General features: G+C 37.2%; 1 protein-coding gene across 1 annotated transcript; it reads right to left on the bottom strand.

Moving 5' to 3' along the window:
• Positions 1-14538: 14538 nt before the first annotated feature.
• Positions 14539-16281, bottom strand: LOC114257381 (uncharacterized). The gene is made up of 3 exons (XM_082923788.1): positions 15697-16281; positions 15313-15558; positions 14539-15072 (listed from the first exon to the last, which is right to left on the bottom strand). The coding sequence occupies exons 1-3, from the start codon at positions 16279-16281 to the stop codon at positions 14539-14541; spliced, it is 1365 nt and encodes a 454-aa protein (XP_082779914.1).
• Between the last annotated feature and the right edge of the window lie 688 nt (positions 16282-16969).

Raw genomic sequence — 16969 nt, 5'->3', positions numbered from 1 at the left:
GGAATTGATAAAGAACTATGAGTTGCAGATTTTGTATCATCTGGGAAAAGCCAATACCGTTGCAGATGCTTTGAGCCGAAAATCTGTTGGGAACTTGTCATATTTACTCACTAGTGAAAAAGATTTGTTATGTGACCTAGAAAGAAATGAAATTGAAGTGGTTTTGCGCGAACAGTATGGAATTCTAGCTGTCACCTTTGCCCAGCCTGCAATAATTGGAGAAATTAAAGAGAAACAACTTGAAAATGAATTTTTATAGAAGGTCGTGGATGAAATGGACTCAAACCGAGGCCAGGATTTATACTTGACAATAATGTGTTGAAATTTCAGAATCGACTTTGTATGCCAGATTGTTTTGACTTAAGGAAACGTGTCATGATTGAAGCTCACAACTCTAAATTTGCTATGCACCCGGGAAACACGAAAATGTACAAGGAGTTGAAACAAAATTGCTGGTGGCCTGGAATGAAAAAGTGTATTGCTGACTTTGTAGCTAGATGATTGCAGTGCCAACTAGTTAAAGTTAAACATCAACGACTCGCCGGGCTACTTCAGCCACTTCCCATACCAAAATGGAAATGGAATCATATTACTATGGACTTCATTGTGGGGTTGCCTTGCTCTTCCTGAGGTATGGACTCTATCTTGGTAATTGTTAATCGTTTAACTAAATATGTCCATTTTTTGCATGTCAAATCTTTGTATAATGCGGATAAATTGGCTAATTTGTATGGCAATGAGATTGTAAAACTACATGGAGGTTGAAAGAAAGAATAGACATCTTGCAGAGACTTGTCAGAGCATGCTACATGCTAAGAATGTGCCTAGCAAATTTTGGGCTGAATGTATGAAGACAACAACTCATGTGATCAATATGCTACCGCAGACAGGTTTGGGGTTGGTCTCACCCTTCCAGAAGTTATGGCACACAAAGCCCACAATAAGTCACTTTTGAGTATTTGGATGTGTCTGCTGCGTATTTGTGCCAAATTATCTACGTAGAAAGTTCGATAAGAAGGCAATTCGTTGCATTTTCGTGGGCTACGACAGTCAAAAGAAAGGATGGCAAGGTTGTAACCCACGACTGGTTGCTGCTATAAGAAATTTAGAAGATCAGTTATAAGAAAAACTGGAGGAGCAAAGACAAGAGGAAGAGGCACCTCCTAGTTTAAAATCATTAAGAAGCTAGTATCAACACAAAGTGATGATGAGCTAGAGCCTGACTTGTCAAAGATACCAATAAGATCTTCAAGTTCGTGGAAAAGAGGTGTCCATTACAAGAGTCCAGAAAAGGTTCGCATGAGCCAACATGAAGGGTTTGAAGAGATTGGACCAAAACTTAGAAGGTTGGAAAGAAAATTTAAGCCTAATCCGAAGTATGCAAATGTTGCTCTAACTGAAGAAGATAGCATTACAGAGCCAATGACGTTTGGAAAGGCAAACCAAAGCAAAGCATGGCAGAAGGTAATGGAGGAAGAGATTCAAGCCCTCAAATAGAATCAAACATGGGAGCTAGTTCCTAAGCCCAAGGACGTGAAGCCGATATCATGCAAGTGGGTGTACAAAGTAAAAACTCATCCTGATGGATTGATAGAAAGGTACAAAGCATGTTTAGTGGCTCGAGGCTTCTCATAGAAATACGGATTGGACTATGATGAAACATTTAGTCTAGTAGCAAAGATCATAACAGTGAGAGTACTAATAGCACTTGCAGCCAGCAAGTATTGGAAGCTGTGGCAGATGGACGTAAAGAATGCTTTTCTACACAGAGAGATAGATCGAGATATATATATGGAGCAACCCGAGGGGTTTGAAAACAAAGTCCATCCAACTTATGTTTTCAAATTAAAGAAAGCCTTGTATGGCTTAAAGCAAGCACCAAGGGCATGGAATGGCAAAATAGCAGGATTTCTAGTACAAAGCGGGTGCTCGATGGCACTAGCGGACTAGAGCCTATTTGTCAAGTCTCATGGTGGGAAACTAGCTATAGTGCTAGTATACGTGGATAACTTAATCATCATCAGAGATGATAAAGAAGAGATCCAAAGGACAAGAGAGAACTTGTCAGTACGATTTCAAATAAAGGAGCTTGGAGAACTCAGGTATTTTCTCGGGCTTAAAGGAGAACAAAGTAACAAAGGCTTATTCTTTTGCCAACAAAAATATGTAAATTTTTTTTTACAGAAGTATGGAGTGCTTAAGTGCAAGCTAGTTTCTACACCAATGGAGATGAATGCCAAGTTATGGTCAAAAGAAGATAAAGACTTGGAGGATGTAACTATGTATCGGCAACTAGTAGGTAGTTTGATCTACCTCACTCTCACTGTACTAGACATTACATATGTAGTTGGTGTAGTAAGCTAGTATATGCAAAAGCCAAAGAAACCTCATCTAGAAGCAGTTTGCCGAATACTCCGATATGTAAAGGGTACAATTGACTTCGGTCTTTTGTACAAGAAAGGCGAAGCATGCAAGGTAATTGGCTATTGTGATGCCGATTATATGGGAGATCATGACACACAAAGGTCAACTACTGGATACGTGTTTAGCCTTGGTTCAGGAGTAATCTCTTGGTGCAATAAGAGACAACCTACAGTATCATTATCTACCATAGAGGCTGAATATAGAGTAGCAACAATGGCAAATTAAAAAAGCACATGGCTTATGCAATTGATGAAGGATCTACACTAGCAAGTTGACTATGGAGTATCACTACACTATGACAATCAGTCAGTAATATGTTTGCCTGAGAATCCAGTGTTTCATGCAAGAACAAAATGCGTGGAGGTACATTACCATTTCATTCGAGAGAAGGTGCTCCAAGGAGAGATAGCGATGAAATCAATCAGAACAGATGACCAAGTAGCAGACTTGTTTACTAAAGGACTTGGAGCTTCAAAGTTTGTAGAGCTTCAGAAGCAATTCGGCTTAACTACAAAAGAAGAACTAAATAAATGAGTCAATGCTGAGGGGGAGTGTTAAGAGTCATCATTGACTTTTCTAAAATTATCTAGGCTATTAAGTGCATATGTTGAATAATTTAGAAGACTCTGGAAAGATCTAGAAGACTCTAGAAAGATCTAAAGAAATCTAGAAGATTCTAGAACATTGTAGCAGATTTCGGAACATTAGAGAAGCTTGTAGAAATCTAGAGAAATCTAGAAGGTCTCGGAAGGTTCTAGAATATTTTAGAAGTATAAAAAGTATTATTATATACTAGAATAGTTTAGAGAGTTCTAGAATATAGTAAAGTATGGGTATATGCTAGAATATTCTAGAGGGTTAATAATAGCCCTTGGATCAAAATAATCCTAGCCATCCATTGAGGAAGTGGATGACTATATAAAGGGAAGTGACCTCATTTGGAAGGCACGAGACACAACAACAAAGAGTGGTGTCAAGTACTTGAGTGTGAGTGATTCCAAGAGGTGTCCTTGAGAGTCTTCTTGTATACTTGAGTGTATCTTTGCATCTAAATAAAGATTCACTTTTGTATAATCGTTGTGTTCTATCTCAACAAGGAGAGAAGTGCATGAACCATTGGAGTTGCAAGGTTCAATCACAGATTTTGCTTGTGTTGTGGAGGAAAAAATGTGGAGGAGGAGAGAGTGAAGAAGGAGACAGGGAATGATTTGGTGAGCATTTTTCATTTCTAATGTGATGATGTGATTGTATGTAGTAGATTGATTATCTTTCTACTCTATGTTGATGTTGGTAACTTTGAACTGAAATTGGTTGGTGATTGCATTATTAGAGAGAGAGAGAGAGAGAGAGAGAGAGAGAGAGAGAGAGAGAGAGAATGGGAATGGAAATAGGAATAGGAATGGGGGCATTTGCCATGTGAACTTTGAAGGAGGATATGGCCCTCGCCATCTAACTCCATAGAGATAGGTAGGCAACAACCAGTAATTGAATGTAATGTGTTACCATGTCACTGTGATAAGGATTGTTTAATTTAGTAGCATCCTACATAAATATAAATGCAATTTAATAACAAGTATGTATACCAATAAATTTAATAATTATCATATATGTATTTGATAAGTTCTATATGCATTTTGCATTATTTATAGGCATATATAACTTCTATATGTATTATTTTGAGTTTGAGTGGAATTTAATCCTTTATTAAAGATGGTTTAAGAGTATTAGTTAACAAAATTTAACACAATTATACATTCATACAACACGTATTGTCACTAAGAATGTACACTCATTTTAAATTTGTTAACAAAAGCATTAAAACACTAACAAAATCCTTGTATGAATTCACCATACTTGTATGATATATTTTTTTCTTAACAAAAAGAAATAGCATTTTATTGGATGTAAACAATAGCTTGAAGTGACATAAAGGGAGGTTATGGTTAGGGGTAGGTGATTCAGGTGAGGAGGTGTGGGAGAGGATAAAGAGACTAGAGAAGGGTATGGCAGGGAGGTAGGGATGGATGAAAAAGAAAAAGAAAAAGAAGAACAGAAAATAGCGAAAAAAAAAAATGAAGGCTCTGTTTGGTAGAACTTTTTAAATTTAATTACATCCCTTGGTTTGAGTGTGGTGTTTGGTTACAGTTTTGTAAAATTGATTTCACACCCACTTTTCAAAACACATCTACCCGGTCATCCTCCTGAACGTTCAGCCGATTGACTGGAACAGTGTTCATTTTTTTTTTGGCACCTGTTATTTTTATATTTTGAATAAAAAATATGTTCAAAAGTTTTTTTAAATTTTTTATGAGCTTTGAATAGAATTTTGAGTTGTGTGTTTGGTTATGAATTGTAAGTTTTTGAATCAAATATCATACGTCACATCAAAAATTTCAAACTCAATTCAAAACTATTTTCAAAACTCATAACCAAACAAATTTTTCACACTCAAATCATAATTCCAAAACTCACAAACTCAAATTACAACTCTATTCTCAAATCAAAATTCTAAAATTCTATCAAATGCTACCGAAGTCTTCTTATTTTTGTAATTAATTTTGAAGTTCCTATTTTTGTTGGAATTATTTTTGGTTCCTTATATTTTTATAATTATTTTTTCAGTTTTAATTTTTGAAAAATTTACCTATAAATCCCATCTTGATGAATGGTGATCCATTTAGTTTCAAGGGTTTTCTTATAGGCAAATTACCTAAAAGTCTTTTTTAAAAAGTGTATATTCTATTTAATCCGAAAACCTTTTAGATAGACCCAAAAGTCCTATACCCATTTATCTTCTCCTATTTACCTACACCTTACTTCTTCTCTTTATTACTCTTTCTCTGATATCGGCGACGATCACGACCACTACCACGGCCATTCCTTCATCCTTTTCTTTCTCTTTCTAATCTATAGTTACGAGTGATCAGTGACCACTATTGATAGGGGTTTATGGGCAATCACTGAGCACCAACTCCTTACTCTGTGCTCACCGACGACAAAAAAGATGAGTTTTCGACGAAGAAGATGAATAGATCTACTCAAATCTGATGTATGAGTAAATCTACGTTAGATCTGGCTAGATCTAAACCAAAAAATAGTTGTCAAAGTATAAGCATCTCTTTATATCTGTCTCTTTCCTTCGATCTCTCAACTTTAATACTTTTTCTGTACACTACAAGAAATTAAGGTTTTAAGGACAAAATGAAATAATTTTAATATATATATATATATATTTAATCATGTTATTACATTTTATAGACAAATTTATTTGGTTGTAAAAGGATTAGTTACTTTTCCCTACAATTTTAGTTGGTTCCTAATAAACCCAAATCATATATTATTGTATTTTATATATTAATTTTTGAACTCATAGTCAGGACTATCAAAAACAAAAACAAAAAAAGCATCAAGTTTCATCACTCACTCTCTCTCTCTTAAATCCCTAATTTCTTTTCATATATCTCTTCTCTACGGATTCGATATATGAACTCAATGGTTCTTCGCTACGGATCTCGTTGATTGCTTCTGATCTGCGGTTCATCATTGTCTCATAGCATCTCTCTCCAGGGTTGGATCGCTCCGTTGCCGCCTCATTTCTCTTCGATTCTCCAATTTCCTGGTGAATCTCTGGTAGCAATTCCGATCAGGTACCATATATTATCAACTTATTTGATAATCGACTATCATATTTATGAATCACCTATCATAAATATCATAATCGACTTATGAATGGGACTTAGAAAATGAAAATGAAAATGAATATGATAATCGACTATCATGTATGTATCTGTATTATCGATTTGATATCGCAATTTTAGCCCTCGGTTTCATGCATGGTTTTGTATACATGTATAGATTCATGTCTTTGTGTAATCAATCTATTTCAGTGAGGTGTTTATAGTTATCATCAATAATTAAGCATTTTTCGTTAATGGTTTAATTAATGTAGCAGTAGCCTCTTCGATGCTTTTAACATTCTGAGATTTGAGTGGAAAGTATCTTGGGGTTTCTATTTGCAAATTTAGATTCTATCCATTACATGGTTTGTTGGAATTAAAGTAAATGGAGATCTCTCCATTTCGATGCATGATATATGGATGTAAAATTTGAAGTCAGTTGTTTATAATTGTTATGTTAATATGGATATGTTTTTGTTTTTCGTTTTTTCATTTTTTTTGTTTTTTTTTTGTTTTGAGAACTAATATAGATACGTGGATGTAGCAATCTACATTTGCTATATTTACAGACCATTGAAATCTCTTATTTCATTCATGTAATGATGAGGATCATATCCAATCTAGGCCTCAGTCTATCATAGATCATCCAACTGATGCTCTATTAATGTGAAGTGATGATGGAGTGAGGGGAACAATTTCACATTCAATTCACCCTGAGTACTCTATCACCTGCAAATTATGGGTAATAATTTATGCCAAATGCAATGTCAAGGTTAAACTTAGGATTTACGGTTCATTCTTTACAATTGGAGTAGACTACTTGTGCAGGTTACTGAAATCATAATGAAGGTTTTTTTTTTTTAATTTTATTTCTTATGGCCTATTGAGAAAGAGACTTGTAATTTCTCAAAGAGTAATGAGTTTAAATTTGGAAATGGGAAAGAAAATATGGGAGCAGAGAACAATTAAATTTGATACTTGGATCAAATTGTTTTGTTATAGATATCCTGTACGGTCTCTAGAGTAATGTCAGGATTAACCAATTTTCTTCTTTTTTACACTCGCATGGGTGTGCCTAATAAAATGTATACATTATTAGGTTAAACATATCTTTACTTTTTTTTTTTGATTAGCAAAATAAAAATTTATTGATGCGAATAGCAAAATACATGCAAAAATACATCAACAAAGTAAGGAAGTGCACTGAGCATCATAGCTAACCTCAACAATCCCAACTAGGTTGGCACCACCAAGGAAGCACAATCATATGCTAGCAATTGACCCAAGATTGGTGAGGAGCCAATCAAGAGCAACCAAAAATAACCAAAACAGAGCACTAATACAACAAAAGCAGCAGACAACAAAACACAACAACACAAAATAACAACACATATGAAACACCTCCTTAGCAGCACCAAAATCAATGAGCATCTCACAGCAGCAAAATTAATATATTACCAGAGCAACCCCAAAGTAGCAAGCAAAAGCTATAAGACACACAGATCTACACCAGTGTAGACACCCCGTTTTTGATCGCCCTTAAGACTTGGGCGCCACTGATGGTTTACTTGGTAGTGAAAGTTGTGCAGTGCAAGGGTTTGATTTCTTCAGCAAAGAGAGAGTCAAATCCAAACTTCATATCCCTTTTGGACCAAAACTATTTTGAATGGTTTTTAGACCTTAAAACCCTCTTTTTCAAAACATTTTTGAAAATAGGTTCCTAAGATGTTCCGATGCTCACATTTCGTTAAATGTTGCACTTTTCGGTAAACCGAGCAAGGACAAAGTGGAAATGAATGAAAGAGAAGTGAAATCTCTGAAAAATATTTCAAAACACCTTTCTTAGGGGTTTAGAGTTGAAGAAAAGAGGAGAAGAGGGAAGAAATCTAGTTGGAGAAGAAGATGGGCATGAATCGTTAAAAGAGAGTCGAACAGCCCTCGCTAAATCAGGCCTATCCTTTTGAATACTTGGATTTCAGCTATGAGGCCACCACCGTTGGAAATTTTACTTCCGGGGCTTCATTTTTCACTTAAGAATCTCCTAAAGCTGTGTCCGGATGGGGGATATATGATTGGTTGAAGTTGGGCATCATTCCAGTTGGACCGAAACTGAGCAACCTTTACTAAAAGAGGGATATCTCTTAGAACACATGGAATTTTGATGTGAGGCTGCCAAATTTGGAAAGAAGACTTCCGGGGCTACAGTTTAGGCTCAAGAATGACCTGAAAAGGAGTCCAGATAAAGAAATTAGGCTTGCTTCAATTCAGGGACCTGGACTGATTTTTTCCATCGGCCTCTATGGAAGTGCATCGGTCACAATTTGACCTCATCGGCCATAGGTCGGCCAAAAATGATGGCCGGTTGGCACCAAAGATAGCCGGTCGGCCAGAAGGGTCCAGAAAGCCCAGAATTGGCAGATATTTCTCCTCCAGCTGTTTCCAGCCTGTGCCACCTGTTCCAAATCAGATATTTTCGACCAAAAGCTTTTATTTTGCTATATATGGAGCCAAATATCTCATATTGAAGAGGTTGAACTTCTTGGACAAGCTTGAGAGCTTCTCTCACTAAAATCCTTCTCTCTCTATAAAACTTCCAGAGCAAGATCTCGGCCTCTCTCTCTAGAGCCTCTCTTTCTTCCTCATTTTGTGCATAGAAGTGCATAGAAGTAGAGAAATACTTATAGTTTGCATACACTTCCTTCATCAAAGTTGATCACCATTGGCTTGAGGTCCCTTGGAACCCATTTTTGGGCTGATTGAAGGTTGTTTGGCTCAGAAAAGTGGTTGTTTCGCAACTGTGCTTCAAGGGTAAGCATCTCCCTCTTTTAAGCTCATTTTTGTACACTATCTTGGCCATTCTTGCATGCTTGTTTTGCCACCGATTTAAACTGTTTTTGGCTTGGTTTTGAACTGAAGAAAACTCTTTTTTTCAGTCCTCAAAGTGTTGGTTTGTGCCTCATTTGGCTATGAGGTGTTTCCTCTCTTTTGCTCATTGACTTGTATAGCTTTTGAGCCATCTTCTAAGGCTTTGCAAAACAAATTTTCGTGGCCTTAGAACCACTGAAATCCAGAGGATCTTCAGTGGTAAAAAGATTATTTTGAGGTCCTAAATGGGAGGGGATAACCTCCTCTCCTTGTCTTCATGCCATGCCTTGTTAGCTCTATAAAGTAGCATCTTTTTGTGGCTTATGTTAGCTCTTTTCAAGCATGTTTTTGTGACTTTTTGGGCCTTCTCTAACTCTATTCTAAGCTGGTTTGGTGGTTGCTTGCATGCTCCATACACTTGTAGTGTAAATTTGCACACTAGCCTAACATGCATCATACTTTTGACTATCATTCTAGCATGATTTTGGCTTGACCTTGAGAAGATTTTGGTTATGTTTTAGCATGCTTAAGCTCTGATTTTTGTTGTTTTGGTCATGCATGCCATAATTTGTATAGCTATGGTTCATCCTAGCTTGTTAGCTTCGTGCATCAAGTCCACTAGCATGCATTCCTTGACCTATTTAAATGATTTGGCATTATTTTTTATGTAATTTTAGAGCATGTTTCATTGCCATGCCTTCATATTTGTCACTCTTTCAATGCTTTGAAGAGTTGGTGTTTAATGCCTTAAGAATGGGTCATTGTGCATGCCATCATATCTAGGACTTTGGGGCCACCATTTCAGTGTGTATTGGGTCTTATTTTGCTATCATATAACTCTATTTTTGGTTGGTTAGGGCATCCCTCATTTGCTTCTTACACTTGTAGTGTAAGTCCTCTTTACTAGTCTTGCATGCCTAATGAGTAAGCTTGTTATTCTAGCATGTGTTGACTTGGTATTAGCCCATTTTTTGTGTTAGTTTGACATGCCATAACTCTTATTTTTGTTGGTTAAGTCATCTCATGCTTGGCTTTGGTAGGTGTAGTGTAAACCTCCTTATTGGCCTTGTATACTCCGTGTTTTGACCCTTCATGCTAGCTTGTTTTGGCATTGCTCCATGCATGTTTTGTCATTGTTTTGGTATGCTCTAGGACTGTTTTGGGCTGTATTGCCCATATGCTTCATGCATTGCATAGCTGTGGTGTAAGTCCCTTTTGCTAGCTTCAAGCTTTAAGCCTCTTGCATGCCATACTTGTATCGTTCGGTTGGTTTGGCACCTTTCCATGCATGATTTCAGAGCTTACAATATATGTTACATGTCCATATTTGTCCACTTTTAAGTGCTCTTGAAAGTTGCCCTCTTATGCCTAGGTGATAGGCCATCACATGTGCATGTTTGTATGTATTTTTGTCCATTATTTCTTAGCACTTTGGCCACTGATTTGGGCACGTTTAAGAGTTGTCCACTTTAGTTTAAGTCCATCTTTGCATGTTGTTGCATGCTTGTCTTGCATGTTGTTGCATGCTTGCTTCATTTTGCATGTTGTTGCATGCCATGTATCTTCACATGTTTAGGTAGTATGCCTATTACACATTAGTTGCATTGCATGATCTTGTTGCATACTTGTTGTATGCTTGAGTTGTTCGCATCATGCTTGCATGTTTGCATTGCATTGTGTGTGCATCCATTGCCTCTCGATCAAGCATGATAGAGGTTAGGGCCCCTTATGTGTTTTGCGCATTTCATTTGATATTAAATTGCACACTTGGCCCATTTGGCCATCATGCATTGAAATGCGTGATTGATGGCCCGAGAGTCGAGAACTACACACCTTTGAGTCTTAAACATGATAAGGGGTGTAGTTGTGCAGACATTGTCTTGTAAATGTATTGTCATGCTCTGTTTGTCCTCTGCTGCAGCAACAGGAGCTTTTCACAAGAAGAGATGGTCGATCGACCATATTAAGTGCCGATCGACAACAAACATTTGGCCGAGAGCCTTATATTTGGTCAATGACCAATTTCCTATGGCCGATGGCCCTATTTCTTGGTCGATGACCTCCCACAGTGTACACAAGATGGTTCAGAAGTGTCACAGAAGTTGGCATAATTTTCAGAGGTACAGAGTAATGCAAATAGAGGCAACATGAAGCATGGCGATGGATTTCTGAGCGAAGCCGTCCGAGCATGCATTCATCCCTCGTCTCGAGGCTAGTTCAGTGTTTTAATAACGTAGATTAGTTATTTATTTTGATTTGGTTGTGTAAATAATTAATTAGCTTGTTAGTTAGTTAATTAGATGATTTGTATTATTCTTTCGATCCCTCCGTCGAGAGGGTGCAATTATGTAATAAGCGTGCGTGTGTGTGATGCATGTCTTCCAACCCCCACTTCTTTCTCCCTTTTACTTACCTGCTTTCAGTGGTTAGATCTAGGGCATATTTCAATTAACATCCTTATGCTATGCATGCATTCATTTGTATTGCATGCACCGGGCTCGGCGCATCATACTAACTGCATTGTATTTCAATTCTTACTTGAATACATGTATCGAATTATCGCATCTCATATGCCATTTTAGATTAGCCGAACCTATTCTAGTTGCACTTTGCATGCGATGCATTAGCCATTTTAACATGAACTAGGATCATGCATGATTTCTAACTAGTTTCTTGTTTTGGCTCGGAGTACACTGTAAGTGTTTATGCTTTAGCATCTTGCACATGTGTGAGTGTTAACATGACAGCATGCTTGCCATGAGGCTAACTGCTTATGTGATATAACTGCCTGAATGCCTGTGGGTGAAGGTTGGATTGCTTGAATTAGAACAATTCATTGAAATCCTCGATTTAGCCTACTTGCAAGTAGCAAACTTCAAACTATTTTCAAACAAACAAATATGTAATGTTTTGTTCCAACTTAGGCGATCTAGTCTATACTTGTATGTTGTGCGCATCACATAGTAATTCTAGGCTTAATAACCGGAATAAGAGCACATGTGCTTTAAAAAACAAGATATCATACTTAGTACAGGCCGATCTTTGATCGGGCGAGCGGGGGTGCTCATAGATGACCTTCCCCTCTCGTATCCAAGTTCTCGAGCCGAGGCAACTTTGGTGATGACGGACACGTGGCTTTAGGCATGAGTCAAGGTTTCCTAAATTCCCCCAAAATAAATATTTACGTGGTGACTCTGTATTTGGAAAAGCAGTCCATGTTTGGCACTTTTTTACAAAAATCAGTTTTCCAAAAACGATTTGCCGGATTTGGCCTCTTTGGTGATTTATCAATCTTACATCGCACATCGTGAGATCAGATTAAGAACCGTGACATTGAGTCCGAACTGTAGCATGAAGCCCAAGGGCGCGTCTACAACCAGTAGCAAGCAATAACAAACAAATTTGCACCAGACAGTAGCATATAGGACACACAGATCTGCATACACAACAATCCCCAAAAACAAGACACAACCCTCAATCTCCAAAGTGGTAGAATAGATATGCACATCCCAAAATTTGTAGAACCTGAATAGCTAAGAGTTACATCCAATCAAATTGGCCCAAAATAGAAAACAACAGCAGCAACAACTAGCCCAAATAGAAAGTAGGAGTAGCATCTAGCAACAGTATGAAGTAGCAACAACAACATCTTTACTTTAAACAGTATCTAACCTATTGAAGATTAGCCACCAAATCATGTACTGAAAACTAAAAATCCCTCCTACTGCTTCTCACTCACAATGCCACTCTTGTTTTTATCAGTTCAAGTAACTCATCAACCACCAAATGTTTACCATTAAACATCACCTCATTTCTCATCTTCCACACAGACCACATCAAAATCAGAGGCACAACCTTCTATATTTCTCTCTCCATTTTCTTCATCTTCACTCCATCCCACCATTGCAATACCTCAGCCATTGATCCTGGTATTGCCCACCGTAGATCCTACCATTTTATCACACTAGACCATAATAACCAAATCTTTGGGCAATGAAGAAGAATATGATTTAAAGACTTTGTTTCATTTCTACAAAACAAACATAGAATACTAGCATTATCATTTAAAACTCCAATTCTCTGCATGAAGATAGATGTTTTGATTCTACCAAGCCAAGCTAACCAATAGAAAAACTTCACCTTGGGAGGAGCGACATTTCCCCACACCAACTCAGATAATGCGGAGTCCTTATCTTCCACTTTCCATCTCTAGATTCAAGCTATAGAAAACAACCTAGATAAAGATGATGTCCACCTCAAGGAATCCTCCAATGAATCTCTAACAATTGGGGCCTCCAGCAGCAGAGCATCCAACCTCTCCACCTCTTCTATTTCCCAAGCAAACAAAGGTCTTCTAAACTCCAAAACCCAATTGCTTGAATTACTCATTCTCAGACTAATTTGGTTCATAGAGACCTCATTCTCCACAGAAATATTAAACAATCTAAGAAACAACTCTTTGAGGATTATATTCCTAAACCACCTGTCACTCCAAAATTTAATTCCATTCCCATCACCAACCACAATGCTTGCATTTTCCTTAAAGAACTCCACTAGTTGTGAGTTAGAATAAGGAAGATTCATAATACTCTACCACAACGTAGAAACCACACCTGAACTCCTCTGAAACAGTAACCACCTCCCTCCAGAAAAACCATATTTACTGCATAAAATTTGTTTCCATAGTGACCTGTCTTCAACCCCATATCTTCACCACCATTTCAAGAGTAAAAAATCATTCACTTTTGTAATATTCCTCACCCCAAGACCACCATGGCTTTTGGGTTTAGTTACCACGTCCCACCTGGCCATATGCACTTTTCTTTTTGTTTTTGAATCTTCCCAAAGAAAAGCAGCTTGTAGCCTATTAATCTTCTTAGCCACACCCTTAGGTACTTTAAAAATAGACATGTAGTAAATAGGTAAATTAGCTAAGATTGATTTTATTAAAGTTACTCTCCCAGCAAAAGAAAGCAGTCTCCTCTTCCAAGATGACAGTTTCTTTTTAACCTTCTCCAATATTGGCTGCCATGTTACTAGTTTCTTTGGATTTGCTCCAAGAGGTAGCCCCAAATACGTCAAGGGAAGCTTCTGACTCATGCAATTCAATTTTACTGCGAACTCATTAACCAGATTATCCTCAACACCAACCCCACACACTACACTTTTGTGAAAATTAATTTTCAGCCCAGACATAACTTCAAAACACCTTAGTATTCTCTTTACTGTTACAATCTCTTCCCAATTTGCCTCACAGAAAATAATGGTGTCATCCGCAAACTGTAAGTGAGAAATGCATACCTTATTTGTTCCAACCCAGGCCCTTTTAAATAAACCAATTTCTTTTGCTCTTCCTAGTAATAAATTTAAACTTTCAGCAACAATGTTGAATAGGAAAGGAGATATTGGATCCCCTTACCTAAGACCCCTTTGAGGAGTGAACTCATATGTAGGTGATCTATTAACCAACACAGAAATCCTAGCAAATGCCACGCAACACTTCAGCCAATTGATCCATTTGTCACCAAATCGAAAATTTGCCAACAAGGAGAATAAAAAGCCCCAAATTCGCTTAATCATATGCTTTCTCAAAGTCAAGCTTGAGTGTTATTCCTTTCAATTTATTCAGTTTCCACCAATCAATTATTTCATTCGCAATCAAAACCCCATCCATTATAAATCCTCCTCCCAAGAATGTCAATTGCACCTCTACAGCCACTCTAGGTAATATCTTTTTTAATCTCCTAGCCAACACCTTAGCCAAAATCTTATAAGCAGAGTTGACTAAACTGATTGGCCTGTAATCACCTAACCCATTTGGATTATCCTTTTTAGGAATCAAAGTGATAAATGAGCTATTGAAACCTTTAACCAACTTTCCATTAGAATGAAAATCTTGCATTAGTTGTACAATTTCACCTTTCATCAATTTCCAGCAATTTTGAATGTAAGATAAATTGAACCCATCTGGTCCTGGGGCTTTATTGCCATCACACTTCTTCAAAGCAGACCAAATTTCCTCCTCTATGAATGCTTCTTCAAGTTTCTCCACTTCATCCTTATTTGCAACAGACTTGAACAGCCCAAAAAGCTTTGGTCTATTGCTCTAATTTTTAGAATATACCCCTTTGAAGTGTCTAAACACTGCTTGCCTTACCATACTGGGCTCCATTAAACACGACCCATTTACTATTACTGCATCCAATAAATTTTGACTCTGTCTCTTGTTTGCCATTACATGAAAGTGTCTGGTGTTTTTGTCCCCTTCCTGAGTCCATTTTACTCTCAAATTTTTTTGCCACATCCATTGTTTTCTTTTCCTTGACTTCCATAGTAAATCTCTTACCACTCTTCTTCTTTGTGTCTCTGACTCTACCAAAGGACTGGCTTCTGCTTTTAAATCCAGCTCATGTAACTCTTCCTCTGCCATCTTCAATTGATTCTCTACATTACCAAAAATCTCTGTGTTCCATATCTTCAAATCTCCTTTCAATGCATACAACTTTTTCATAAATCGATACCCTATCCATCCTTCAATTTCATTCTCTGACCAAGACCTCCTAACCAGCTCCAAGAACGTGGGATGGAGTGTCTAAGCATTCAAAAATCTAAAAGGTCGAGGAGCCCAATTTCTGTCATCTTCCATTAACAATAACGAACAATGATCCGATATACTTCTAAGTAGGCCCCACAGCTTCAATCTAAATTTTTCACGCCATATAAAATTTACTAGAAACCTATCAATCCTGCTCCATCTATCACCTTCAAAAGAATTAAACCAGGTAAAATTTCTACCTAACATTGGCATATCTAAAAATTCCATTCGATCAATAAATTTATTAAAATCATTCATCTCTCTGTCAGTCCGTATGCAGCCTCTTCTTTCACTAATCCTTCGAATTACATTAAAATCACCTCCTATGCACCAAGGTATATTAAACAATGGCCTAATATTAATAATCAGATCCCACAGTTGTTTCCTTCTTATAACCTCATTTGGAGCATATAAGTTTACAACCACACACTCAAATGATTGATGAAACACACCTGAGAGAATAATAAAATTTCTAGTGCTGCAACAATCTTTTAACTGGAATACTTCTGGGTTCCAAACACAAATTAACCCTTCTGCACTCCCATCTGAATCCACTAACATAAACTCAAAATATTCTGATGGCCATAAGGACCTAACGAAATAATCATTCATACTTTTCGTCTTCGTTTCTTGCATCATAAGTAATTCAACCTTTCCATCAGACACCAACTTCTTTATTTTTCCTTTTTTTCTTTTTTCCCTAATCCTCACACATTCCATGACATAACCTTCATTGGCAACAATATCTAACACCTGCACTACCTTCGAGGATAGATCAATTTTGAGCCATCTCCACCCCTTTCTCAAAATCTTCAATTCTTTCTCTATAATTTTCTTCTAATTCTATGATTTTGCTCGTTACTTCCTCCTCATTTCCTTCATAATCCACCCCTAGTACTTTCCCAATTCTAATTGATGCTTGAGCCTCATTAAGAAGCATTTTCCTTCTACTAGACCCACTGTTTTGTGATATTGATTTAGATAAGGCAACTATTGCTACCCTAAAAATTACTACCCGTTGAAGATCACTACCAAAACCCATTGATTTTCTTCCGAATATTGGAACATCCTTCCTTTTCCTACTTCCTTTGGTCTCATCGCCAGAACTTCCCCTAAACACCTTTTTCCCTCTTTTGACTTTTGTACTCTTCCTGGTTCTAACCAGCTTTTTTGTTTGTTTTGATCCATTCCCCACATTACTTGGGTCAGAATATATAGGGCCTATGATGGCATGGTTGGATAGTAAACTCTTAACTCTAACATGGGCCCTTTCTAAAACAACTTCCATAATTAAATTGGGCCTAATTAAATCTGACCCACTAAGACTTCTCATAAACCCCTCCACTTTAGCACTCTTATTGGGCCTGATCATTTCTGCCTCATTACCTTTTTTTCATAGATAAAATAT

Source organism: Camellia sinensis, chromosome 4 (genome assembly GCF_055761805.1).
Source record: "Camellia sinensis isolate YWXY chromosome 4, ASM5576180v1, whole genome shotgun sequence".
NCBI lineage: Eukaryota > Viridiplantae > Streptophyta > Magnoliopsida > Ericales > Theaceae > Camellia > Camellia sinensis.
Note: the sequence above shows the minus strand (reverse complement) of the source record. Positions and strands in the feature narration are given on the sequence as shown.